Below are 27336 nucleotides of genomic sequence, written 5' to 3' on the forward strand. Positions count from 1 at the left end.
GTATTTCTTGTAAATAAGTGTAGAATCTCAACAAGCTGTCGCATACTTAAAAGAATACAGTATACTGTACTGCCTAAAGAGTTGTTACAGACTGATACAGATTCCATGGCCTTTTGGATGTTTGTTCTAAAGTAATATTTTTTATTTAAATATTCGAGGACGGGATAAACTGCTGCTGTATTTATTTAGTACCCGGGACACTCCCAGCATTAATTCATTTCCGGGATATAATCCTACGATATCCATGTGAACGAGGTGATCGATGCAATGCTGGTTGATTCCCCAGTGTAAAATAATCCACTGCCTCTTGCAGTTCTAAACAGTGGCAAATCTAAATACGGCCAATATTACGTTTATTCAAATGGTGCCCTTTGTGTAGCAAGGTTATGAGATCTAACATCCAACAGTGTACACGAGTTAATTCAGCGTCTGTTAAATAACTAAACAGACACATTTGTGCCAATTCTATCCACATATCTCTAGACCAGTTTTATTTTCAGTTTTCCCTTACACTTATATGCATCAGTTTTCCAACAATCAAGTGATTTTGGTAAAAAAAAAAAAAAAAAAGAAAATTACATTTCAATTCATAATTAAAACGAACAACCTGTCTTTAAAATTTCTGGGACTAATAACTGAATATTTATCGTCCCAATAAATGCAAAATCTTTTTGCAACTAGACATGGAAACATCTGTGTTGGGTACAAGACACATCTGAAAAAGCAGAGTAAAAAAACAAAAAAACAAACAAACACTTATTTAGTTTCATTACAAAATCTTGAGACACAACTTTTGATTACAAGACGTTCCACTGTCTAACGTGCTGCACAGCTGACAGAAACAGTTTATACCAGAGGCATCTGTTTTGAGAGAGGAATTCAAGCATTTACTGACATCCAGCACATGCCCACAAGTAATAAATAAAGAGTAAACATGTTCAATTTCATTTTCTTAATGATTTTTTTTTTACTGTCCCTTGCCATTGTTATGATGTTTGCAATGATTCAAAGTGGTTTATATATTGCAAACATGTTTTTTTGTTTTTGGTAAGTCTGTGTTATGGTGCTTTCACTGGAGTTCAAAGGCAGCTTTTCAGTTCTAAGTGCCTGCTATAGATGTATGTGATGTAGATCAGCCAAAGCAAGCTTATGGAAGGAACAGTCAGCACCATATTGTGATTTGACACTTTGGATCAAGTTTCCTGTTTTGCTGGCAATACACTGTTGTTGCACTAGATGGCGCTGGAGATTACCAATGTAAAACACTTTGGCAGATCTAGCTGACACTACATATGTCTATGGCAGGCAAAGCAAATCTTCAAAGCATCTTAACACAGAATCACTCAATAAGAATGCTTGCAAAAATCATAACATGTAAGAGCAAAAAAAAGAAAATGACATTTGAAGCTTCCTGCACTTACTCTTCAAGGCATGTTTATTTATAACTTTAGATTCAGAGCCAGTTACTTGTTTGAAAGGAAAGCAGTGCAGCTATATAAACATCAAGACTGCAAACCATACAGAAATACAGGGATATATATATAAAAAAAACATCATGTTAAAAAATAAGCATGTATAAAGAGGCAGCATTCTCATTCTCTGGTCTTTGTGATTGTACAAGCTCCACGATAACAAAGTTAACACAGCCAAATTTACAATCAGAGAAAGAAGTAATCATCAGTTAAATGGTGAAAAGTCTGCATAATTATATTTATAAAAAGATTAAAGTCACTAGAACTGTAATAGTTACACATCAGGGGTCCTTCTAGTTTATTCATTTTTTTATTTAATTTTAGAAAAAAGTGCCGCGATGATTTCTTTAAAAAAAAACAAGCCCTAACCAATCATGATTAGTGCCGCTAGACATTTTTATTAGCTCTTTGAGGTGCTCGGAATATCCTAAAACAATACACTTTGACTTTCTAAAGGTATTTAACTCCAATTCAGAAAACAACCTTCCCATATGCAATTACACATGTGCACACTGTAGCAAGCTTTTCACATGCTTACACAGTACTGTACTATTCATTTACCATGCTTTCACCATGCTTGGGTTTGCTACCAAGGTGCACCCTGGGAAACTGCACAGACAGATTCCTGTTGTTTTGGAGGCTGGCTCAAGAAAGTTGTTGGGTTAGAATAGCAGATTCTGCAAAAGTAATCCTAACGGTGTTGCTAGCAGCATTAGAGATTCGACCATAAAGAAAGGCAATTTTAAAACGGTCATGGAAATTTGACTTTTTTCAGCTGTAGTCACTCAATGTGACAGCTGCCATACCACTTTCACTGCTCCCCTCATCTTGATGAGTTGCTATTAAATCCCTTCACTCACTTTGAAATCCACCCCATTGTGATTTAAGGGATGGAAATGTGAGATTAACAAATGGTGTTAGAAATCAAACGTTTAACTAGGGAGGCAGTGGACAAGGTACTGCGGATAATTAACCTTTGTTAATACACCTTTAAAGCTTAAAGTTATCGTATTAACAGGGACTCGTTGTGGTGTTATTCACAAAGCAAATTTACATATATATATCTATAAACCCAGATTAATAAATCATGTTAGCCTTTACATGCATTATTAAAATGTATGTCAGGTTTGTCAGGTTAGCACTAGTCTTGAACTGCCTTACCTAAATTAAAGTGTGGATACCTTCCATTATATTTTGTATATGCAGCATGAGTATAAATAAAAACACTTTTCCCCTAAACGCTGGCTGTCAAGTCAAGACGCCTGGATTTCTCTCAAAACAGGTCCACTTCAGTTATCATGAAAAACAAGAGTACAAGTGCCGATTCCTTAGCGTGCGCTTGTCTGCCTCGTTCACGTCCGCTCAGGTTCTGTCATTTCTGAATCCGACTCCTTGTCTGGGAATTCCAGTTTTTCACACTGCAGCAGCTTTATAGGAAGGTACTGTTGAATCTCATTGGGGTCTGTGTAAAACGCAGGGGGAACGTTCTAAACAGAACAGAGAAAGCATAGACGCCAGTATTAATAAAGACTCCAGAAACACAATTCATTATTAAGACATCATGGAATGATCCTAAACATCTTACAAACCGTAGACAGACATGTGTTTTGATATCAATGTCTTCATGTGTTCAGAAGAAACAAGACACTGAAAATATCTCTAAAGATGCACTTTCTTCGTGAAGTTATGGATGAGATACCAACAGCTTTTAAACTGATTTGAAGGGGTTTGATAAACATAAAGACTATTTATATATAGAGTTTTCTTTTGTGCAGTTCTTAATTACCTGGAGGTTTGCAATCTTGCTTTCTCGAGTACTGAACTCACGCAGCATGTAATTTGTGCCTGTCTGGATAAAATGAGAAAAACAATGCGTTTAAAAAAATTAAACCCAATATATTCTCTTTAAACAGTTTTGAATACACTAAAAACAAAACAATTCTCAGCAGTTGACACTATCCTACTGATCCACTGTACACCTCTGCGGATCTAAAACAGAAATAGTTTAAACGCTTACCTCGTGGTAGAGTCTTGTGTCATTCGTCCGAATAAGCACTCCGTCAACTCGCAAAAAGAATCTCATCAACACAAAGAAACTGGTGGGCATGACTCTCTGCACAACAACAAAAAAATCATATTTAAACAGCAAGCAGGGTGAGACGTTGGAAATCTGTTTGACTTGAAGTCACTTTTGCATCATCAAGAGACATGATTATTATTAAATCCAGCCACTTTTTATGTAAAAACAGAGGAACCATTTTTGATAGTTTTAAAACAACTGTACGTTAGTTTAGGGGAATGCTGTACATTTAGCCACTGTGTATGATTATTTATTAAATTTAAGACTTGATTAAACACTGTTTCAGTGTACTCCACGTACTTCATGATGTTTTAGGGAGATCTGCCTCTAACATCCATAACTATTAGGCACTCAATAGTGCTGAACTAAAGGAAACTGACACATGTTTACACTACAAGTCTTTTGAAGACATTGAAAAAGATTTCTAGTCGAAACGATACGTCAATGAATTTTTATTTCTTTTAGTATTTCTAAAGACATGTCAATAAGTTCAATAATCCAGCCTGTATGTAATAAATGCACACATTAAGGTCTCTGCAGAGGCACTTTTCAAAAAACCTTGCTGAACTGACATAGGCCTTGTCCTAGGAACCCAAAGTACACCACAAAACATAATAAACCAATAACTCCAATGTGAAGAAATATTTATAGAAAAAAAAATTACATATATTTATATATATAGTCCCGCAGTATTACTTACAATTTTTACGCTAACCATTGAGACCCCATGATCATGCAGCTCATCTTCAAACAATAAAACATCTTCAAAGAACATAATCTGTTCTCTGGCTTTTAGTTTCTCCATATCTATACGATCATCTGTAGTAGTGACCTGGAAATGGGCAGAAAGGCACATCATTTCAAGATGTGGGTTGTTCTTCGTTTTACATACAAGGGTTGAGACAAATAATTTTGAAAACCTGCCACATGTGGCACACACATTTCTGCAGGCAGGCTGATATTACTGTAGCACGTCACAGACAATGAAAACATAATTACCTTGAACTTCAAATTATCCCCCAGCAATGTGCCTTTATAGTCTGTAGTGTACGTCCAGTCGTAACGTTTCACAACTTCTTTAGAATGCTCCGAGTCTGCTCTGTAAATCCCAAGAAGTTTGCAACTTAATGCTTGATCTGGCATTGTATGTGTGTGTGTGTGTGTGCTTTACAAACAAACTGATTTTTTTTTTTTAAGTATCAGTTGTTTTCTTACCTAGTTTCCTGCCACTCCTGTGCACAGGCCACCTTCACTGAATCCTGCAAGTTATTCACACACTTCAGTGCGTCTATAGCATTGAACTGGATCCCAAAGCTGTCCGTGTGCTGTATCCGCAGCACATTGTCCCCAAACAGCATCTCGGGAAGGGAAGGCATGTGCATTTCTTCAGCTAAACTGTCAAGTAAAAAAAAACAAGCTTGGTTTAAAGGCAGCACTGAAATACATTACCCGAACGAAAGAGAAACTCACTATGACACAATCGGAAGGCATTCTTACCGTTCAATATCTTTAGATTTCATGATGTGCGTTTTCACTGCTGTTACCTGCCATGGTCCAAATGTGAAACCCTGTTTACTGCTTTTAAACCCGTGTGTCATCATAGCTGCAGGTGTTACCTGCGAAACACAAACCTAAAAGATCATTCACTTTTTCATGAGACGATCTGCTTCATATATATGAAAATATTGTATTACTAAAATTGAAAGCACGTCTACCATGGGGTGGCTAGTTCCTATAAGAAGAAAGGACTTTTTAAAATGCTGCCCAACTTCAATGACGTGATCGAAATGAGGTCCATTAGGTGCTGGGGTTGGCTGGGATGGGGATATCAACCACAATATTGTACTATTATTTAGACAGATAAAAATCCTGACAGTAGCAATTTGAATTAAAATATGACCTCAGGGACCATCTCAGAATGCAACCCCATTACCGTGTCTAGTCAATCAATCACAAGTTATTCCCTTTTAAACGTGACATTTTCAGTATGCAGTATGTACTTGGATGGGTTCAGTGAAAACTCCATATCCCTGAAATGAATGCAGCAAGAAAATGGCAATATTGTGGAGTAAAGCAAAATGGACTGTTTGACGAGGTCTGATCACTTCTGGGATATTGACCCAAGACCCTCAGGATTTGCTTACTGGAATTAACTTAATCGGGTATAAGGGTATAATATACATGTTTTGGGTCTTGAAATTCAACCTTTTCCTATCTGAACACAACCAATAAGAACAACCTAAACTCCAAAGTTACCCAGACAGTTCTTGTGAACCAGCCCCCTGTGGCTGCGGCGAAAGGGTTATATTTCAATATAAATTAATTTCCGATCAATCAATTATTACGCCATACAAGTACAACATGTCCTTTTTGATTATAATGGATTGCAAGTATCGAACACCAAATAGTACAGTATTGTTCCGCTGGTAAATTTTAAATCTTAGCTGTAATCGATTTTCACATTTCGGTACCGTAAGATATTGTCAGACGTTGGTATTTTTGCAGACACAGGCTGTAGTTACTGCTGATTTCAAAGTCAACCCCAACAAAAAACAAATGCAATTACGAAACTAAAATTCTCAACTTTCTACAGACTGAGGAGAGATACACACAAGCCATCTAAATACAACAAAAAAGACAACGCTTCTCACGTTACAAACACGTTTTAAATGTTAAAAGTCTCCACATTGTACGAGCAACATAACACATTATGTAAGGCAATGTCCTACCTTTTATTAATATTTTTTGTTTAATAAATTTTTTTAAATGTGTAGGAACAGTTTTTTTTTTTCTAAACACAGCTTCTTAGTTGCGCTTCATTAAAATCCCTCCGATGTGATCGTAATAGCCTTTCAGTATTTAGTTCCGAGTGGAAAACAGGAAAAATGGGATTTACAGAAACAGTGGTGTCAATTAATTTTTCCAGTTGGAAATACGTTGTCGATATTTTGTCTGTGTGATTTGATAAACTGGATTAAAAGTTAAATGCCGCACAAATAAGCGTCTGTTTTGTTTTTTTTAATCCGACGCTTAAAAAGTTCCGAGGGGAAACAAAAGTGTCGTGTGCTTGGTGTCCTAAGACGAGGGGACACTAGCTACATGTTGCTTGAAAGATGTAGAAAGGGATACTTTTTTGTAGTAGAAAGTGTCGTATAAGATACAAGTTTCAGGTAACTTCATTGCAAGCAACTGTATCAAAGGACTGTTGATTATCTAGAAGCAACATTACATCATAGAATAAATCAGCCAATGAAAGTGATGTAAAAAGTCATGTGACTAGCTTCTTTGCTGGCGAAAAAAAAGAAAAGAAAAATGGCGGAGATAATGACTGCAAAGCCGGTGTGGAATATTGTGAGAGACGACTCTCCTTATCGTTTTTTTCATATATACACACGTTTAAGAATAAAGTTTATTATATGGTGAAAATTATGTAGACACTCAAAACACTAATACACTTTTTGGTAGGAAATATCATCTATGTATTGTTTTCTCTGTCCATCAACATTATATCTACAATTTCTACATACTGAAGAATAGTGTCCCCTTAAATCTGAAGCAACAATGTAGAAACAACAGATTTCATTCTACATTTTCTAGCAACACGTAGATTAGTGTCCCCTTGGCTCAAAACAGATGCAGAGCTCGGAACGTTTACACAATTACCAGAATGCATTGGGGTGTGAGTCGAAGGGCCTGAACAGTCATGGTAACCCTATGTACGCTGTATTACTACTAGAAATAAGTAAAAAAAAAAAAAAAAAAAAGGTTATCATAACAGCGCTGGTCTGAATATGGTATGCTGTTAGATCCCAGTTGGCATTCATTTTAATTTTCATCAAGGGCTTTTGATTGAACACCAAGAATAACCAGAGTGTGAAGGTGGCATTAGCTCTGGCAAACGTTACGCTAGGAAATTATTGATATCTTTTAAAGCAATATTTTCCATTAAAAAATGTGTCCTTATGCTGAGTGCTTTTCAGCTTTCCCTCAGTGTACCTTTTTTTCCAGTGATACAGAAGTAACAAGGGAATGCAAGCCTGTCTATACGGAGGTAATGCCTCATAAAAACATGTTTATCAGCTCCGAATAGCCTTTCAGTTCCCACACAGAGACTGTTTGGGAGCATATGAGGTCAATTATCTTGGCTCTGGATACTGGAGCCAAACCTCACACAAAATCCCAGATGACAATTCCCAGGTTAAATAAGCACCAATCACCTCAGCTTGATAGCTAAACAGCACAGCTAGAAAGAGTATTTTTAGAAGCAGATTGGGTGGGTGTTTTTGTCAGATTATCACAACTACCTATACACTGTAAGATACTGAAGTTGTTTGCCTTTTTTATTAGATTTGTAATCAACAATGTTTTTTTTTTTCAAGCACTGAGTCTGAAGTTCGTCCACAGGGCACAGGCCACAAACCTGCCCTGGAGGATCTGCCCTCTTAAGGTTTATAGGGCAATTGTCACATCAGATCATTAACAAAGCTGAAAAATGAAAAGCACTCATCAAACACGAGCAATCATGCTTTCATGAAAAATTAAAAATAAGAGCTGAATGCAAAAAAAGGAGACATTTCCAGGTCAAAGCAAACACGTTGCAGCCACAGTCCTTCATCAGTGTCACAGACCAACAAAAGTGTAGTACAGATAGTGGTTATCATGTGTGTTAAATCACACAGTTTAATTTATTAGAGCAAAGGCTTTGAAATATGTATTTTGTTTATGATTTAAAAACCTGTCATATGAAATGTATCCACCTTTACAACAGATGGATGTTTTTTTTGTTTTGTTTTGTTTTGTTTTATTGTTGGAAATGGGAAAGTTTCTCAGGGGACCTGGCTGGCCATAGGCTGGCTACCATCTGGCAGCTCCCAGATCCAGTATCCAAAAAGAATTCCAGGTACTGAATCCTGCTCCCATGATGATCATTACGGGTCGTGGCGCGCCTGTACAGTGTATGGTGTCCCCTTGGTAGGTTCATTTTCTGTGACGCAAAAAAGCCAACCAAAAAAAACAAAAAACCCTACATCAAATAGTTGTATAAGCATACATGTAGTTCTAGAAATATCCTCTAAGTGTCTCCCTATCACAACTGTTGTCTAAATGTATGCTAATAAAAGTTTGTGTGCACGTTTATTTAAACATCTGAATTCAACAACAACAAAACCCGATCATGTAAGCTGTAATACAAAAGCAGAGAAAAATACATTTGAATACATTTAATCAAAACCCCTTTACCAAGGTTTGACAATAACCCTGTAAAGTTTTGTTTATCCTAAAAGTTAGTAGGTGCAATTAAATGATTGTTTTAAAATGGTGGAAAACTTCATGCTATAATTTCATAATCAGGTCATATATGTTTTGTGATTGTTCACTGCTGCTCCAGGCAGTATTGAAGTTGGTATGTATGTACTGTATGCATGCACGTATGAATGTATGCACAGTATATATGTATGTACTGTATGCATGCACTTATGAATGTATGCACAGTATATATGTATGTACTGTATGCATGCACTTATGAATGTATGCACAGTATATATGTGTTTTAGTTTTATGTTCCACTGGTTCACAGGTAATCTCTAAGGCCTCAGAGATTGTCTACTAAACAGCATATAAAGCTTTTAAAAAAACATCTGAAACAGACAACAAGAATTAGCAGCAGATTTATTGCACACAAAAAAACGAAACACAACAACACATCTTAGTAAATGTATCGAAAGACGGCTGAGTTTATACAGTACAGTACATAGATACATAAATTACCCAACTAATTGTAAACATTCTTAAACATTTCTACTCCTGCCATTAATTGCGCTGTATACACAGATAACGACAATCAATTTAATAGACACATACATTAAAGTTTTGGTTAGTAAAAATGATGACATGTTCAATATCCATTCATGTTTTACAGCCTCAAAAGATTTTGTTTAAACCATACATTTTTAAAAAATATTTTTATTATTTATTCAATCATTCAATCGTTTAATGAATATATTTTTTAAATAATAAGAACTGACAATAAAAGATGCTTTAAAATGTACACATTCAAACACGCATTCAAAACATTCACCGTTGTTGTATTCTGCTTCGGGTTCCCTTTAGTGCTTTTCAACCTGTGATGCTGACTTGGGTTTGATGTATATTTGAAGCAGTCTGTAATGTGTGTAGCTGGTGTTAACGAATATGCCTGTCTTTAAGAAGCCCTTACGTCTGTGAAGATATAGCCTAATCTCTGGTTGTAAATACAAAATGTATATTCAAAAGGTATATTTTAAAAATAAAAACATTAACTCCATTTTTGCTTGTGCTCCTCTTTCTTGTGATTCTTAAATTGTGCTTTCCCAGTAAAATAACCTGTGCTGGTAAATTAGGCATAGCGGTGGTGGTTTTGTAAGTGCCGCGCTCACGCTGTGCCCCTCCGTCCTTATTTCGCTCCCCCCATTACAAATACAGGTAACTGTAAATACAATTAAAAATATATTGGTACATTGGTCAAATATGCCGCGTACTGTAACTCCATACACGATTTCTATACAGTCGGTTATTGTTATTGAAATGTGAATCTAACCTTTGACTTGTGGATTATTTGCACTATTGCTTTCCTTATTTCTTGTAATTTTATCCCATAAATGATAGGATTGAGAAGCGGGGGGGTAATTAATAATTGTAAGGACATGAAGCTGCGTGCATGAAAAGGCACATTGGTGTTTTCAAGCCGATTGCTACTAACCTCAAAAAGAATGTTCCCGGTATAGTTGAGAAAAGTGACAATGTGTGGTATGCAGGTATTAAGCGCTTTGACTCGACTTTCAGAGGAAGCTTTTAAGCAAGCACCGAGTATTTTTTGATAGGAGAGCAGAACGAGAAGGAGCGGCACACATGGAATTAAGAGTGTTACAAAAATCGCGTACATTCTTTCCCTAGACGTGTCTACACACGACAGCCGGACAACTGACCCGTTATCACAGTATACTTTCTCTATGGTGTTGCCGCACAGTGGAAGGCTGGATGTTAATGCTACCATTACAGCGAAAAGACAAACAGGAAAGAGCCAGGCAAAAAACAGTAGTATGGAAATGTAGGAGGTCGTCATGATGCTGTGGTACTGTAACGGCTTGCAGATTGACACGTATCTGTCGTACGCCATCACTGACAAAATAGTGCATTCAAAACCAGCGTAAGTGTTTAAAAAGAATATTTGAAATTGGCAACCGACGCGGGAAATCACTCTGGGGTTTGACAGAAAGCTATTGAGAAGTGTGGGATAGAGCGCTAGGCTTCCATACACGCCGTTAATGCAGAGATTACAAAGAAAGACATACATCGGCTGGTGGAGATTCTCTTTGAGGTAGATCACAGCGATCAGGACTAGGTTAACAAAAACCGTGAGCAGGAACGCAGCAAGGGTGAGAGCGAAATACAAGTATGTCAAGCTGCTGCCGATTTCACCAAATCCAGTGAATAACAGGGTTGAAACAGTGTGGTTTACCATAGCGTCTTCCAGTCTGCAGTCAGCGTATTCAAGGCGACCTTTAGATAAAAACAAGAAATAATACATAAACGCAGAGTTCCAAATTAATACAGTTTAGTGTGTACGCGCCTTTTTAACATGTAGAACATTTCTAATATCTCAAGCAGCTGCAAATAAATACATACATAAATTAAAAAAAAACTATCATTAATTTATCCAGAGTCTCTACTAAAGTGTCCTTTTGTATTAATCTGGAAGAGGGAGAAGGGTTAAGAAAAATTGAAGAATTGATTTTGAATTCTAGTTGCTAAATACGAATAAACAATCCAATGTTTTTTTTTTGGAAGTAATTAATTTATCTTCATACTTATCATAAAAGTAGTATTATTTGACACCACATTTTAATTACAGTGCAAGGATGTGCAAAGTTACAATGGTATTCTCAAAACAGATTAAACATGAAATAGTTTAGGAAGAGCCACAAGAATAGATAGGACAGTATATTATCTGTTTCAAGTACCCCCGGTATGAAGAGCTCTGAGGCTCGGTCTGGCGTACCTTGGACTGCCTCCACTAAAAAGAAAAGAACGGCATTTGGCAATGCTGTATCAGAAATAAGAAAATACTTTGTTAGAATGAACCATGTTTGTTGTTCAGGTCGTCTGTAAATGTATAAGAAGGACAGAAACCTCATACAGTAAATGACTTCAACCCGTACAGCGTACGATGAGAAAAACAGCAAATGCCACCAAAACCCAACATAATTATTTCATATCTTTATACACAACTAGAGTCTAAATTATATGATAATTAAAAAAATATCAAAATAATTTATACACATTATATTACGCAAAAAAAAAAAAAAAAAAAAAAATCCAGTAAACTGGTTACAATGCAGTATAGGATGAACCCATTGGATAACAGCATCACGTCTTATTTTAGTAATGCTTTATTTAAATAAATAAATAAATAAAGATACCGCTCATGGATGAAAGAACAATAAGAGGAAGGGTCTAGTGCCCTCTTAGAATGTTTAAAATATCAGCTGATAATATTGTTTTACATCAATCTTACCTTGTAAAAGGAAAGCATGTTCTGGACTTTTGAAAGTGTGGCTTTACGTATATTTATCCTATGCCAGTTAGGGAGAGGATGCATCAGTTCTTATGATGTAAATGTCCAGGGATTCCTTTGGCATTCAGCTCACCAGCTCATTAGTCTGGAATGACTGTGCTGTTTTTGATCCACTGCGGAGTATTGCTTGTTAGTTTTTACTCCCTTCAGCTGACTGTTTAGTTTATAACAATTATAACAAGTAATGTCAGTAACATGCATTCCCCACCAGGGCTGGAAATTCAAAGGTAGAGCTAGCAGTATTAGCAGTATGTACAGAATAGTATATAATAATAATGACATGTTTAAGATCAATTTGATAAGCCCTTCTCCAGATATTGGCAGAAACATAATGCCTCATTTCCTCTGCGGGCTGCGGGCCGGCACCTGCCAAGAAAAACGTGTTTCAGTGCTTTTACCAAACGTGGCCAACTATCCTGCGTCATAAGGTCACTACTGAAGGATTGTGGGATAGTATTGTGCTGTGAAACCCATAGCAGTAACTGCCCGAGCAATGGATGCTGCAATTGAAAGAGTGGACAATGGGGTACAATATTGCAAACCAGGCCAGAAAACCCAGGGCTGATGTGACCAGCAGTGGAAACACCCCTTTTTTGGGCCAGAGCCAGCCGCGACCACTTTTTCTGTCCTGGTTTTTCCTATATCGCATCCGATGCAAAACTTGCAAAATAAGCATGCTCTCCTAACTGACTTCCGAGTATTTGATTCAAATAACGCCTGCCCTTGTTAATCAGCTGCTCTTCTGTCACAGCAGTGCAAATTGTTTGGACAGCTCCAGTCCTTGATTTATCAACTCCAATGAATCACTTCATGAAACTCACAGGAGTTCTGTGTTTCGATTCAACTTGATCTCAACAGCGGCAGATCTTTCTGAAAGTTTTTATAGTAATCTAGGAATCCATCCTTTCATATTTTTTTTTTTATATAAGGTAGGGAGAAGAAAATAGTTTGGGAAGATTTGGTGGTGGTCTATTACTTGCGCCCAGTGCTTAATTTGTACAGAGAGAGGTGCCGGGCACAAGCAGTAACAATAATACTGTTCTTAAGAACCACACATTCAGAATCATAGCAAGTTTATTTGAAATAGTAATGTTCTAGTGATACAAGTATTCAAAATCATATACAAAGTAGTAGTGTCTGCAGAAAAATAAATTAAAAGCAACCGCAGAATAAAAAATCAAAACATCTAAATATGCCAGTAATCTCAGAGTTCACGTTTATTTTGTAGACTCTGGATATATTCTCCAGCTACAGACCTGTACACCTTTGCCCAAGCTTGCTCTGCTCTCTAGTCTTTGCTGGTGTCGAGACGCATCTCCTGTTATTACAGCCCGCAGCTCGAGCAGCCGCAGAGCAACGTTCTGCTTCCACTCGCACGTCACTCAGCTTCCTTGTACCGAAAACGAACGTTAGCGTCCCTGGCAGTGGACTGTTTCTATCTTTAGCGCCGCACAGGAACTTGCAGAATGGATTAAACTGTGTTGAGAATTTTAAGAAAACGTCAGTGCATTATATTATGCCTGAATGACCATGCTAAATTCTCAGACGGCATCAATTTGAGAGCAAAACATTGTATGAGATTTTTAACTGTGCCCTGGCAAGTCCCAGCACAAAATAAGCACTGCTTGTATTGGAATAACTGTTGTTAAGATTATCCCACACAATGACAATTCAACTGTACAGTTTTTACGTATAATTGTATGATCCTCATTGTAGTTCCTCCACAAATTTTCAATTATCCTACTGTATAATATTGTTTCAGGGCTCCTTGTCCCCTTGTTCCATATAGAAAGGGGGTAGAGATTTTCTTACCTGGGGGGCTGGATCCCCTCCCCCCTCATTTTAAACACTGATTGTGGTGTTTCAGGTACTGTCCAATATGCAACAACCATGTGTTCACTGTGTTATCTATGGCGAATTCTGGAGAGTTAGCCACCAAATAAGGATTGACTATGCAAATGATTTATCTCTGTTAAATGAAAGATAAGACAAGTTCCCTTTTGTGTCCCCTCATATAATTGGAATTACTGATCATTGTTGTCCAGGTTATTAATGTGGGTTTGGAGGCTTGCTTATGCAACGTATTAAATGCATTAGTGAGCCTTGATTAACGAGGATGTAACCCTTGAGTCATTATGGAGTCTGATTTGTAAGAACTTCAATAAACAAAGTGGTTTACCAAACCTGTAAAGTAGTTTATATGTCTTCTTTCGGAACAATATGAACTGTCCTGAGTTTTTTCATATTTTTACTGACAGGAATAAACTAACTAACTAACAGTACTGTATGGTTTTTATAACTTTTTTTTTTTTTAATAGCTATATCAACTGTTTTGATCAATATCCATTATCCATTGCATCATTGCGGCCTGGAATCTGAATTCAATAACAAGGGCACACAACGGTCATCATTAAGAAACATTTTAATCACCTCTGCGCTGCCCAGCGGAGAGAGGAAGCCTATGGAGAGGTTTATATCAAAACGATAAACATGAATGTGGCTTGAGAGACCGCAATACAGCTTATGGAGTGGAATCTCTTTAGACATTTATCAGGTTACAACCAATCACTTTAGTTTGATAACAAAAAACAGCAGCGCACACTGGGAACAGACCGCCATTGGGAACACCTGTCCAATCTTGAGGGTCTCATTAAGGATACTTCTCAGGTCTGTATGTATACGCAACAGTTTGAAATAACAAAGTAACTTTTTTACATTGGGACCGGAGGATCTTCAGTGTCCTGAGAGGGTTACGTTAGGTGTTTTATCTTGGAAATGTAATTAAGAAGTTTATCCAGATAATGAAACACAGTGTTTACAAGTATTTTTCTCAGGGGAGTTGTGTTTCTCAACACCCAATACAATTGCAAGAGGTTTTAGAAATAGGACAACAAAATGCATTCGTCCAAATAAGCTGTGTGATAATGTCTGCTGATCCGATTGTTCTCAGCCCATTGAATGGAACACAATCATCAAAGATTTGTATCAGTAGCAGTTGTCGTTGTGTGTGAACAGTACTATAGGGAAGATCCATTGTGTTAGTAAGAAAAGACGTCCCCCCCCAAAAAGGTAATCCACTGTAATGTCATAGTTTGCATCTCTGGTTACTAATGGACATTATTACAAATACATAGGGTCAAATGCAATTCCATTTTTATCTGGAACCATTGGTAGCACTGGGAATGTAAAATTAGGGGGGGTGAATAACATGAAATCTGAGGGGACAGTGGCAGAAAGAGATGGGAGATTGGAGCCATTTTTTAAGTTAACGGTAAAACTCTAGAAAATATGTTTTTTATTGACTTATCTCTCAATCTGACATTGAACAAAACTTTGAAAGGAGGACGGGCTGGTGCAGCTCCCTGAGTGGGGACTGGTTCTGTTTTCAAAGGAGGACAGGCTGGTGCAGCTCCCTGAGTGGGGACTGGTTCTGTTTTCAAAGGAGGACAGGCTGGTGCAGCTCCCTGAGTCGGGGCTGGTTCTGTTTTTCACAACACTGGGGTCTGCCTCCCTTTATTACATTTAATTAAAATACTGAGGAAAACAGGAAGGTTTACAAATTTAATTCTAAAAGTGTTGAGATCAGCTAGACAATTAAGATAGACCTGAATGTTAGCAGATAAGAGTTAATCATACATTATTTAAGTAAAACATAGAAGAATACCAAACAGAAAATGCCTTACTTCATCAAATGTATTCTTTTATTTTATTACCTTTTCCCTTAATCTTCAGTTACAAATAAATAAGGGCAGTCGTCCCACAAAAATCATCTAATAAACAAATCCAATGCATATAGAAACGAATCTCTACCAAACTGCCTCCCTCGATTATAGAAAGCTTGAAGCAAGAGGCACTGAAGGTCAGACTATTTTTTCATGTATAGTTTATTGTGTAAAGAATACATCTGGTTAGTATAAATACACAGTGAATAGTGTTATATGACTTAGATATGAGTACATAAATTCAGCTTACATGATTACACAAAATTAGGAAGAAGAAAAATCACAAAGCAGAAGTTTATACAAAATATACATGTGACCCATTCAAGTAAAACCAAGCTTTTGGCAGTGTGGAGTAGTGGTTAGGGCTCTGGACTCTTGACTGGAAGGTCATGAGTTCAATTCCTGCTGGGGGACACTGCTGCTGTACCCTTGAGCAAGGTACTTTACCTAGATTGCTCCGGTAAAAACCCAACTGTATAAATGGGTAATTGTATGTAAAAAAATAATGTAATTGTATGTAAAATATAATGTGATATCTTATAACAATTGTAAGTCACCCTGGATAAGGGTGTCTGCTAAGAAATAAATAATAATAATAATAATTATGTGCTGCTCCATTCAGAGCAGCCTCTGATTCCCTGAGAACAGCCAGCTCCATTCAGAGCAGCCTCTGATACCCTGAGAACAGCCAGCTCCATTCAGAGCAGCCTCTGATTCCCTGAGAACAGCCAGCTCCATTCAGAGCAGCCTCTGATACCCTGAGAACAGCCAGCTCCATTCAGAGCAGCCTCTGATTCCCTGAGAACAGCCAGCTCCATTCAGAGCAGCCTCTGATACCCTGAAAACAGCCAGCTCCATTCAGAGCAGCCTCTGATACCCTGAGAACAGCCAGCTCCATTCAGAGCAGCCTCTGATTCCCTGAGAACAGCCAGCTCCATTCAGAGTAGCCTCTGATTCCCTGAAAACAGCCAGCTCCATTCAAAGCAGCCTCCGATACCCTGAGAACAACCAGCTCCACTCAGGGTAGCTAGAGGCAGTTGGAGACTTGATTCAGGGATCTTTTTTGGTTTCAATTTGATCTAAACTTTATTTAAGCTTCCAACATTCAGATAAAGTCAGGTATTCAGCTGAGTCTGAATGAAATGATCAATTTCAAGCATTTCCAGCTGGCTGTTACACTGACTTTTTCATTTCCATATAAGTCCACTGAACGTTATGGGCTTTTGGTGAATTCACAGCAAAATCGTACATGTTTTATTTTGAACAAATTCGACTCTTGAAGTAAATGTGTGGGTTTCCTGAATAGCTACTAAGAAAAAGTTCAAGAAAACTGCAACTTGGACAAACTACGCAAAGCAGAGTTTCATGTTTTCACACGGACAACTTCACTGTTGACAGGATGCTCACCAAGCAGTGAGTAGACACAGTTTTCATCATCTCTAACGTCAAGAGATGGGAGAGGAGTCGACCTTTCACCAGCTGGCTCAGTAGCAGGACGATGAAAGAAAGCTTCTGGGAAGAAATAAGCAAAAAAAATGTATGTTTCTAAAAAAAGGCACATTGTCTCCAGAAATAAAACTGTATTGACACAGTGCAATCCTCGAAACCCTTTATAATCTTCATGTTGTAACACACAGTATAGCTGAAAATATTATCGTACAGATTCGATAAAGGAGGATGCCAGCAATGTGTTTGATAAACTCCCACTACAGTACGCTGTTGCTGATCTGAAACTGCACAGTCATTACCACATCGAAACACAACAAGAGTGGGAACAAGTAGCTTGCATAAAAATAGAATTGGAAAGAGATCACAAGATTGAGTTGTTGCCTCTCAGAGGATACACAATTAAATGTATGCACATCTTTTCAACTAATAAAATACAAAAAAAGTCCAACACTTACTTATATTTGTACAGCGTGTGAGAATTAGAAGTGATATCACAAGCAAGAGCACACATGAACCAAGAGCGATTAAGATCTTCCAAATCCACATCGAATCTGGAAAAGTATTTGAAGGTTCTAAAATACAAATACACAAGGGCCTGTGGTCATTGTTGAGTCTAACATTGATCTATCATGAATCCGCTGCAGGCAGTATACACACTTACAGTACAAACAGACAAGGAAGGGGGACTCGGGAATATACAGGAAAATGACCCTTAACATAACTTAAGTATTATTTATTTTTACTCAACACTTAAATAACTTAAATGCGAGTTGAATTAACTGCCTGAAACAATACAATGCAGAACCTGCAATAGATTTAATCATATTTAGCAATAACAACCCTACCTTGGTTATCTTCATGTGCCGATACAGTAACACTTGCAGTGAGGGGTGATTGAAGCGTGGAATGGTTGACCTGACAGGTGTAATCTCCACTTCCAGACACACTGCAGTAACTTGTAAGAGTAAAGGAGCCGTCATCATTAGAAGTCAGATTCTCCTCATGAGTGTCGTTGCTGATCAGTTCTCCATCTTTAAACCAGGACACCTCAATGTGCTTTGGGCTGAAGCCCTCCGAAGTGCAAACCAACCGGGTGCTTCCATTGGAACTGTTCACATAAACCAGCCTGATGTTCGGACGGGCTGAAAATAGATCAGCGCAATGGGGGTATCAGCTAACTCTTCTAGTTTATTGTTAACTTTAAATAAATCACATTGCATTTCTTTTTATACTCTAAACATCTTAAAATATCACTTCAACTAAAATATGTGCCACTTGAAATAAAAGTTAGCAAAGTACATTACGTGTGTCTAATTACAGTGTACTTACACAGTAGTTACTTGTTAAATACATGCGTACTTACACATAATTACAGTGTTATTGTGCATACTTACAATGTACTTAATGTGTAAATCTTTTTGCACAATATATGTAAGTACACAATTGTATCAGAAAAGGGTTAGGGTTAGATTTAGAATTAGGTTTAGAGTTAGGGTTAGAGTTAGGATAAGGGTTATATCATGCAAAAACATGTACCCATTATGTACATGATTTCAATACATTATAACATTGTAATTATATATTATAACTATGTAAATACAGTTATTAGAGACCATTCATGTAAAGTGTATGTATGTGTGTGTGTGTGTGCGTGCGTGTGTATTAGGGCTGTTAAGAGATTCAAATCGCAATTAATCTTGAGATTAAAAAAATGTATCTCAGTTCATCTTGGTTTTAATTGCATATTGACACAATTACTGCATCCATCTCATTTAAGTTTGTTTTACTACTAATGCTATTATTATTATTATTATTATTATTATTATTATTATTATTATTATTATTATTATTATTATTATCCAAAAAACAACCCAGCATAAAAACCCTGTTTTCCTATTTCTGGATTCGCTTCATAGTTTTATATTTATTTACAATCCAGCATGTTGTTAAATTGTTTGAACCAACTGCTAAATCACAATGGAGTCTTATTGTATTTACAATTATCAGTTTCCTTTACATACAAAATTCATTGTCGTTTAAATAATAATAATAATAATAATAATAATAATAATAATAATAATTTTAAATTATATTTTATTAATAACCTGAAATTGCCTAAATAAAACAAAACATTCACTGAGTAATGGTTATTATTAACTTTGAAATCTGCATCATCTACATGGCTTTGGCTAACTTGAGCTTTGTATGACTGAATTAATTTTGTAAGATATAGAAATGTTTTTAAGGTAAAATTTACAAGATTATAAATGTTTTTTTTTTTTTTTTTTTTTTTTTTAGACAGAATTGAAATACAGGAAGATAAACTTTACGTACCTGTCACTTGAAGAACTGTTTTGTTTTCTGTTATAGATTGTGTTGGTGGAGGTATAACTCTGTCCAATTTACAGGTGTAAATATCAGAGTCATTTAAAATAAGAGCTTTAATTATAAGAGATATAGTATTGGTCTTGTTATTCCATGTCATGTTGAAGCGTTCATTACACTGTTCTTCCCAAGTACTGTAGTTCCCAATCACTTTGTAACACAAGGTTGCATTTCTTTGTAAAGCGACAGCCATCCCTTCAGTGTTACTTAAACCATGTAAACAATCAATAGTCGCTGTTCCTCCTTTCAGTGCTGTGATAACGTGTGGATCCTGGGATGCTGTGACTTTGAAAGAAAGAAAGAATAAAAATGCAGAGATCATTTTGATATAATAACACCAAATACAATGTATAATTCATGAAAAACATCAAAGAGCAAATATATGCCAAACATATTAAATACTTGTGCATGTGTTAGTCATTCCATATTTGTTATGCAAAAAAGTTTAATACCTGTTCAAGGAAAAAGTCAAAAACAATTGGGGTTTTTGCATTGGAATAGAACAAGTTTTGTAGATGACCATGGTGCACTGACGGGCAATCATGCAGGTTATTGATTCCTCCACTGTAAAAGACTTTGGGCACATCTGCAGCTCTAAGAGGGTCACACAAACTGAACGCTTACATATACAATCTCCTCACTGGAATTATTCAAGCACAATCATTTTAACAAATGTTGAGGATGCTACTGAAATACCTTTCACTATTTCATTATGAATTATTAATATAACCACCCGTTTCACTTTCACTAAACCATTAAAATAGAATATTTCCATTTTTTTCATGCTTGATTTTAATCAATGCAACTTTAACCAAAGTAGTAGAAACCCTAATCTTAAAGAGGTAACGCAGTTCCTGACCATTTTTCCACCCAACCCGTGGGTGTGTCACAGAACATGCGATGGCTCCTGTCGAATCCCGAGCAAGGGACGGACAGCTCAGCCAGGACACTAACTTGTATGACTCGCCCCTGCCTTTACCAGATGAACCACTTGTGGACCCGTCATCTTTTTTTACAAGTCAACAGTGAAAGCATTGAAGGACAATAACAGCAAACATCAGCAGTCTGGTTAAACATGAACAGTTCCCTTCATCATGAGTGACCAGTGTTTGTATAGAATAGAATCTCACCTGCATTCCAAATGAATAAGACCAAAACAAGGGTAGCTCGACTCCTGTGCAGCAACATTTCATTGAACTGGATCTAAAAGAACACAAAATATCACAAGCATTTGAGAACTTGATTACCACTCATTTGTTAACCCAATAAACATTGTTAGCAAGATCAATAATTGTGCTGCACCTGCCCTGAATGTAAATCTGTGGTTTTCTGCAACCAATGCTGTATCGCAGAACCGTTTTACTAAACATCATAAAATATCTTTCAGGAGCGGAAACACACCCTCTATTCAGTATATTGACCTGTGTGTGTGTGGGAGGGGGGTTCCAGGATCACACATCACTACAGCAACCTGGCAGTGTGATTACATTGTTTATTTAAGTTAACACTTCACTTACTTACTGAGAGTGAACTCAATTAAACTTTTTCACACCACACTAGGGTCGATGACAGTGTGCTTATTTATCTCTGATGATTTATAGTCCTTCTAAAAATGTCCATTCCAGATCCAACACCTTTCCCTGCTTTTGCTGCAGATTTGTAGATCTTGTATTGCATAGGCGGGGTTGTTTTATTGATTAATAAATCAAAGCAAATCATCTTTAATCTTCTCCAAAGCTGTTGCAGAACAGGAATAGACCACTCAGAAGCTGCCAATGTGTATCACAGCATCGTGACTTGATGGAACAAGATTGATCCATCAGGAAAAAATATTTTTTGTTTGCCATACAAAATATAAAAATAATGATATATTTGAACAGTAAGCTTTTCTTGTTATTAATACCTTAAGGTATATAATGTATGCGATGTATTTTGCAAATGGGTCATTTAAGGGATGGGGGAGGGCCTGAGTCAAAGGAACATTTTGGATATGTTTGCTGCAGCAGGTGGAAAACAGAAGAAATTAAACAGCAAGGACGAATTCACCTTACGGAAGAAACGACATTATACATCAATGTTCTTAAGAAACAGTGTTACAGATTTGAAAACTAGATTCAGACTCATGTGTTGGTCTGTGCCGTGCATTTTCAGATTTCAATTTGACCCTATTTCGAATCTTTAGGGTAAATTACGGTTTTCTTTTTTTTTTTTTTTTAAAGTTATTAATTCATGTCATGCACTGGGTTCTTTACAGCCCATCCATTGCTTGATTTGGGGTGAATACGGCATTATTTAAATTACCGGTAGTATCATAAGGTATTGCAGTTCTCACAGAATATAATTTAAACACTAAAAAAAGCATGGCGGTACTGAACATAAGAAATTTAAGAACGAGAAAAGGCCATTTGGCCTACTTGTGATCGCTCGCTTTGGTGTCAGCGTGGTCCGTTACCACAAGTTTTAGAATAACATTGTAAAAAAAAAGTCAAAAATACAGCCGATAGTGAAAGTATTTTCCGGCGTACAGCACGAGACGGAGAAGGTTATGGTAGGTTACAGTGTTTGGTGCAACTGACAGAAAATATTAAGAATAATATCAATCAAAAACAAAAAGTTTTTTTTTTACTTTTAAGAAATTTGCTTTAGTTGGTAAAAGTAAAAAAAAAAAGTTTTAACGCTACATAGAAACTAATCAAGGTTTACTTTGCATAGTGGTGTGTAATAAGTAAACATATACCATAAATATCTTAAAAGAAGGAAAAAGAAAATATAAATTACAATACAATTATAATATCAGTTATAATAGTAACTAGTGTCCTTATTGGTCAGACCTAAACCATAAACCAAAATAAATGTACTAATCAGCATATATCAAACGAAATGATTATTTTCAAATCGCTGTTACATTAAAGTTATAGCAATATTTACGAGAATACACGAGGTTGTTGTTGTGCAGCTGTTAACAAAGCCCCAAATTGTCAGATACCCTTGAAAAAAATACAGAAGGATATAACCGAAAAAATAAACGCAACCTCTTTCATAAAAAGGTCAAATAAAGAAGTCCAAAAAAGATTCTGGAACTGCTGTTTTGCAGTTGTGAGGCATAGTTCAACCATAAGTCGCTTTGGATAAAAGCGTCTGCTGAATAACTAAATAATAATAATAATAATAATAATAATAATAATAATAATAATAATAATAATAATAATAATAATAATACAGCGTGCCTATAGAAAAACAAATCCTTAATTTATTTCAATATTACAATGTATTCTCTGATGCAATATTAATATTCATATTTTTTTAAATGCTGAATGTTTCTGTATGTTTGTGAAAAATCATATTAAAAATGTTCAACATTATTATGCGTTTGTTACATATGTTTTAGAATAGTCATATGTTAATTATGTATTTAATATATTCTAAAATTAGCCAGCCTCCACTCCGAAGCCCCTGTTTTCTGAACAAGGCACTGTTCTACACTATAAACAAGTCGTGAGCCAGGGTACTTGGCAACTACATCAGTGGTAATACACTGAGCATCACATAAAACCCGTGACATCAAAGTGACATCAGTCCTTTGACATAGAAGACTGACAGATGCCTGATGTGTTTCCAGCTGTTGCCTGGATGGCACCCGTTGCATGAAAATGAAGTGCTGCTGTAACCTTTACAAGTACAGGTATGGCGTGACTGCGGGCTGTTTGTGATTCTAAATCAAGCAGATCACACAGCTCTGTTACAGTGCCTATATCCAATCTGTATCTACGCATAACTTGTTTTAGAGTTAGATCTAGAAATGTCTGACGGGGACGAACTATTTTGGGTTTAGGGTGAGGTCGTTTTCTCCTCCTCCCATTCCCTCTCATGCTGCAGTCAGAGAGTTGGAAGCGCTTCCATAGCCTCCATTGTCGATTACAGCTCAGTCGCCATCAGCGGTCGCAGGTTAAATAAGACGCGAGAGGGGTCATGTCTTATTGCACGTCTATTTTGTTGTACTAAGTGATCACATAAATGTTTTGTGCCTTTTGAAAATAAGCCGTTAATTGCAAAATAGAACCAATTACGGATTTCAATTAGTTAACAAGCTGTAATGCGAGTGAATAATACAACGGTGTTATAATACGACTTTGAAAGATACAGTTTACTGCCTGTCTTGTGACGCAAAGGTGTTTTGTGACCAATTTTTCACTTTGCCCCCTATGAAAGTCAGGCTGTGTCATTCTTTGTGGAAAGCAGGTCTCTTTATGAAATGTATCACTCAACTCGAGGTTGAGTGTATAAATCTGGTGAGATGTATTCAGATGGACGCTCTAAAATAAAGAGTTAAACTGCATTACCCCTGGCTCTTTTTGTAAAGCCTGTGCAATACATTACTTTTTTTTCACTGATCTGAAATAAGATGCATTTCGCTTTGTTTGGTATTCTTTTTTTTCCAATACACACCCACAGTATATAGTATATGCAAGGCTGTGGTACAGTGGGCTGCATGTCGATTTGGTGCACTTCACAATCGAAGGGTGGAATTTCAGACAGTTACAAAACAATAAGGTAATGCGTAGTAACGTTCTAGCAATAGAACACAACTGCAATATTGTCTTATCAGCCCCTTATTAAAATGTACAGTATACAAACACAAAAATCTATTTGACTTTCCTTAACTGATTATACATTGTAGATACTTTCTATTTAAAACTTAGCAGACCGCAATAACACTTTAAAAACACATTTCAGTAACAGTAATATTATTTATTTATTTATTTATTTATTTGCTGAAAGTACCTAGTGGTTAGTAGCACAAGGGAACTGGAACTTTTTAAAACTATTTCTGTCTTACAAGTTACAGTTCCCTATTGGAGAAACACATTTAGGTTAGAAAAACAGACATTAGTAAATAAATAGGAGCAATAGCCAAGACATGAGAGTTCAGAATCAAATTCAGGACAAATTCAGAAGCTACTTCAAACAGTACACACTTTTCACAAGATGAAAGTAACAGCCAGGCTTTCTGTTAATAGACACTTTTGTTTGTTTGTTTTTTAACTGGTAACAACTAACTTACTAACATCTTACTAACATTATTTTTTTGTTAATGGTTTGTTAATTATCTATTACAATGAACAGCTTTTCAAATTGGGATGATTAGTTCAGGGGTTCATTTGTAAACGAAAAGGCACCTGAGCTAATCTGATGAACAGGAGTGATGACACCGTTGTTTAACGGTGCTAGTATTTTGGTGATATATGTAAGTACACAATTGTATCAGAAAAGGTTTAGGGTTAGGACTAGGGCTAGGGTTAGGGTTACTGTATATTATGCAAAAAGTTTCACACATTATTAACATTGTAACTATGCGTAATAACATTGTAATTATGTGGAAGTACACATGTGTTTACTAAGTAACTACCATGTAAATACACAGGAATTAGAGACACTTGATGTAAAGGATTACCAAAAAAAAAAAAAAAAGAGTAAAATCAAACGTTGTTAAAAAATATGTTTCTGTATTATATTCTTAAAAAATATATTTGTGCAATTATAATGAAGTAGCTCACCTGCTCAATACCGGTATATCCTCGCTTCAATGCACAGCAGTGAACTCCTTCATTATATCTGCTCTGTGTAACGTGCGTGGTTTTAAGTCGCAACTTAAAAATCGATCGGAACCTTACGATGTAAGAAGGTGGATTTCTCGTACATGCTGTATGTGGTTAGGACTTCCTTTCCATGTGTGCACCAGACTTTAGAATCACTTTGCATCCGATGTGCAGAGCGGAAGCTAGTAACCGGGACTTTTATATATATAAATATATATATATATATATATATATATATATATATATATATATATATATATATATATATATATATATATATATATATATATATATATTTACAGTGAGAAAAGGCCATAATCCATTACACAATTACACTTACACACTGAAACTTTGCATCAAACCTGTGAAATCCAGCAAGTGATTGTATAATTATCATATCATTTACTTCCAACTTCATCAGTTATATGCTACAGTTATAGTAATGGATAAAATGCATAATATAGACAAATAATAAAATTTAAATGAGAAAGAGCTACATTGATGAACCACACCACTAGTACAGTAGGCTGCATCCTTTAGAGCCATTGTTCTCTCTCACAAAAAGCCTTTGGTCAGTGATAGTTACTCTGGGTTCAGCTGCTGATTATTAGTCACTTTTAAATGACAACAGCAGTGGATCATACTATTGTATTTAGGAATACTAAAACAAAGAAATCAATGATAAAGTATTTCTAAGCTCAGCGCTATCGAGTGTGTAATAGTGATCGTATATGGATCGTATTGTATTCAGTAACGTTAATAAGTAATTCATCTACAGTTTATGTGTAGCAATATTTAGATCTGCCACCTTTTAGATCATTAAACAAGACCCCGGTTTGGTCTAAAGCTCCATGTTTTTAGTTTTTAACAGACCTCCAGGGATCAATAGGGTCCTGTGCTTAAACTGGATGCATGTATTGTGTACGGTGGAGACTGTCTTTTGAATGTGTTTTCACCATCCTCAAGTACTGAACATTCTTCAGTTTTCTCCTCTCTACGCTGTCTATTTTGAGCACCTTTAGGAGATGCCTGTAGAAATCCTGTGACCTGACTGCTACATGAAAGAAAAGCATGGGAACATTGCAAGAGTACTGTGCAAATTTAATGTGGTAAACTTTTATCAGGGTGACAGGAAATACACAGGCAGAGGAGATGTTCAGGAAACACTCAGACAGCGAGAAATACAGAAAACAGAAGTTATGGGGGTGTATCTAGCAAGTAAAACCAAAGATTGGTGTTTGCTGTTTGCATAGCAATCTTACCAAAATCTATTACAAATATTTACTTTTTCAGTTTAATTTTGAATGGTTGTAAATCATGGCTTCTCCACACTCTAGAAATTGGTAGTGGTTCAAAAAGTGTTCCATCTAGCTGTGCTCTGTTAAACTGTGTGATGCTGCTATTGCTTGCCATGGTGAATTGGTTCTTTAATGTTGTACTGTTGCTTGCTTTTCATATGCTTTTACTGTTTTACTCATAGTTCTGCATTTCGTTGCCGTCCTGCACTAAATATGAACACTGTTTTAGCATTTACTATAGGTGCATTCTCTTTGCAGTCTTTAAGAGGTCTTTAAAATGTCTGGATTCATTTCAGGATTAAAAAGTATTCCTTTTACAAAATCTATATTTTTATTACCCCCTTCAGTCACATTTTTCTTTTTGTATTAAAACAACTTTTTTTTATATAAGTTGACCCTCACTTCTAAACATCTATGCATTATAAAGCGTAGCATAGTTCATTTTACATGCATTCTAGTTATTGCTCTACCAGTTTACTGCTCTACCATGCATTTTATATGATAACAAGTTTAGTTTGAATACACAAATTTAAATACTCAATGCAAAAGGTGAACCTCAACATATGTTTTATAAAGGCTGAGGAAGCTTGTTATGAGGTTATGTATTCTATTGTTTTTTATTATTATTATTAATTACGTGCAAAGCGCTGTGAGACTGTTGGCATAGCTGCTATATAAAATGATGTTCTATTGCACCCACATGTTGTGAGGGGGATTGGTCT

General features: G+C 36.3%; 2 protein-coding genes and 1 gene segment (V, D, J or C); all 3 read right to left on the minus strand.

Annotated features, from left to right (window-relative positions):
• Positions 1-463: 463 nt before the first annotated feature.
• On the minus strand, positions 464-6403 carry LOC117407516 (TIP41-like protein). 3 transcript variants are annotated; one of them, XM_034012635.3, is made up of 8 exons: positions 6282-6403; positions 5050-5183; positions 4768-4947; positions 4552-4651; positions 4253-4384; positions 3490-3585; positions 3259-3321; positions 464-2959 (listed from the first exon to the last, which is right to left on the minus strand). In XM_034012635.3, the coding sequence occupies exons 2-8, from the start codon at positions 5151-5153 to the stop codon at positions 2825-2827; spliced, it is 810 nt and encodes a 269-aa protein (XP_033868526.3). In that variant the 5' UTR covers positions 5154-5183; positions 6282-6403; the 3' UTR covers positions 464-2824. The 3 variants fall into 3 exon arrangements, with proteins under 3 accessions (XP_033868526.3, XP_033868527.3, XP_034779332.2); XM_034012636.3 differs by having other exon boundaries at positions 5050-5168; positions 6282-6397; XM_034923441.2 differs by lacking the exon at positions 6282-6403 and adding an exon at positions 5268-5286 and having other exon boundaries at positions 5050-5168.
• Positions 6404-9220: 2817 nt separating this feature from the next.
• On the minus strand, positions 9221-11050 carry LOC117406429 (olfactory receptor 10A3-like). Its single transcript, XM_034010433.3, has one exon. The coding sequence runs from the start codon at positions 11048-11050 to the stop codon at positions 10106-10108; it is 945 nt and encodes a 314-aa protein (XP_033866324.3). The 3' UTR covers positions 9221-10105.
• A 4878-nt stretch (positions 11051-15928) lies between these two features.
• Positions 15929-25435, minus strand: LOC117405156 (tyrosine-protein phosphatase non-receptor type substrate 1-like). The segment is given in 7 exon segments: positions 15929-17397; positions 17790-17906; positions 18180-18476; positions 19669-20004; positions 20172-20313; positions 20850-20922; positions 25275-25435. Coding segments are annotated over 4 exon segments (807 nt in total).
• Between the last annotated feature and the right edge of the window lie 1901 nt (positions 25436-27336).

The sequence above is a fragment of the Acipenser ruthenus genome, chromosome 9 (assembly GCF_902713425.1).
Source record: "Acipenser ruthenus chromosome 9, fAciRut3.2 maternal haplotype, whole genome shotgun sequence".
NCBI lineage: Eukaryota > Metazoa > Chordata > Actinopteri > Acipenseriformes > Acipenseridae > Acipenser > Acipenser ruthenus.

What these genes read in the sequence shown, in the direction of transcription:
- LOC117407516 (XM_034923441.2), bottom strand. An exon ending in AAATCTAAAGATATTGAACG is followed by an intron (nt 4,948 to 5,049) that starts GTAAGAATGCCT and finishes TTTACTTGACAG; the next exon opens with TTTAGCTGAAGAAATGCACA. An exon ending in GCAAGATTGCAAACCTCCAG is followed by an intron (nt 2,960 to 3,258) that starts GTAATTAAGAAC and finishes TGTTCTGTTTAG; the next exon opens with AACGTTCCCCCTGCGTTTTA.
- LOC117406429 (XM_034010433.3), bottom strand. Translation starts at nt 11,050, where the DNA reads ATGGTAAACCACACTGTTTCAACCCTGTTATTCACTGGATTTGGTGAA.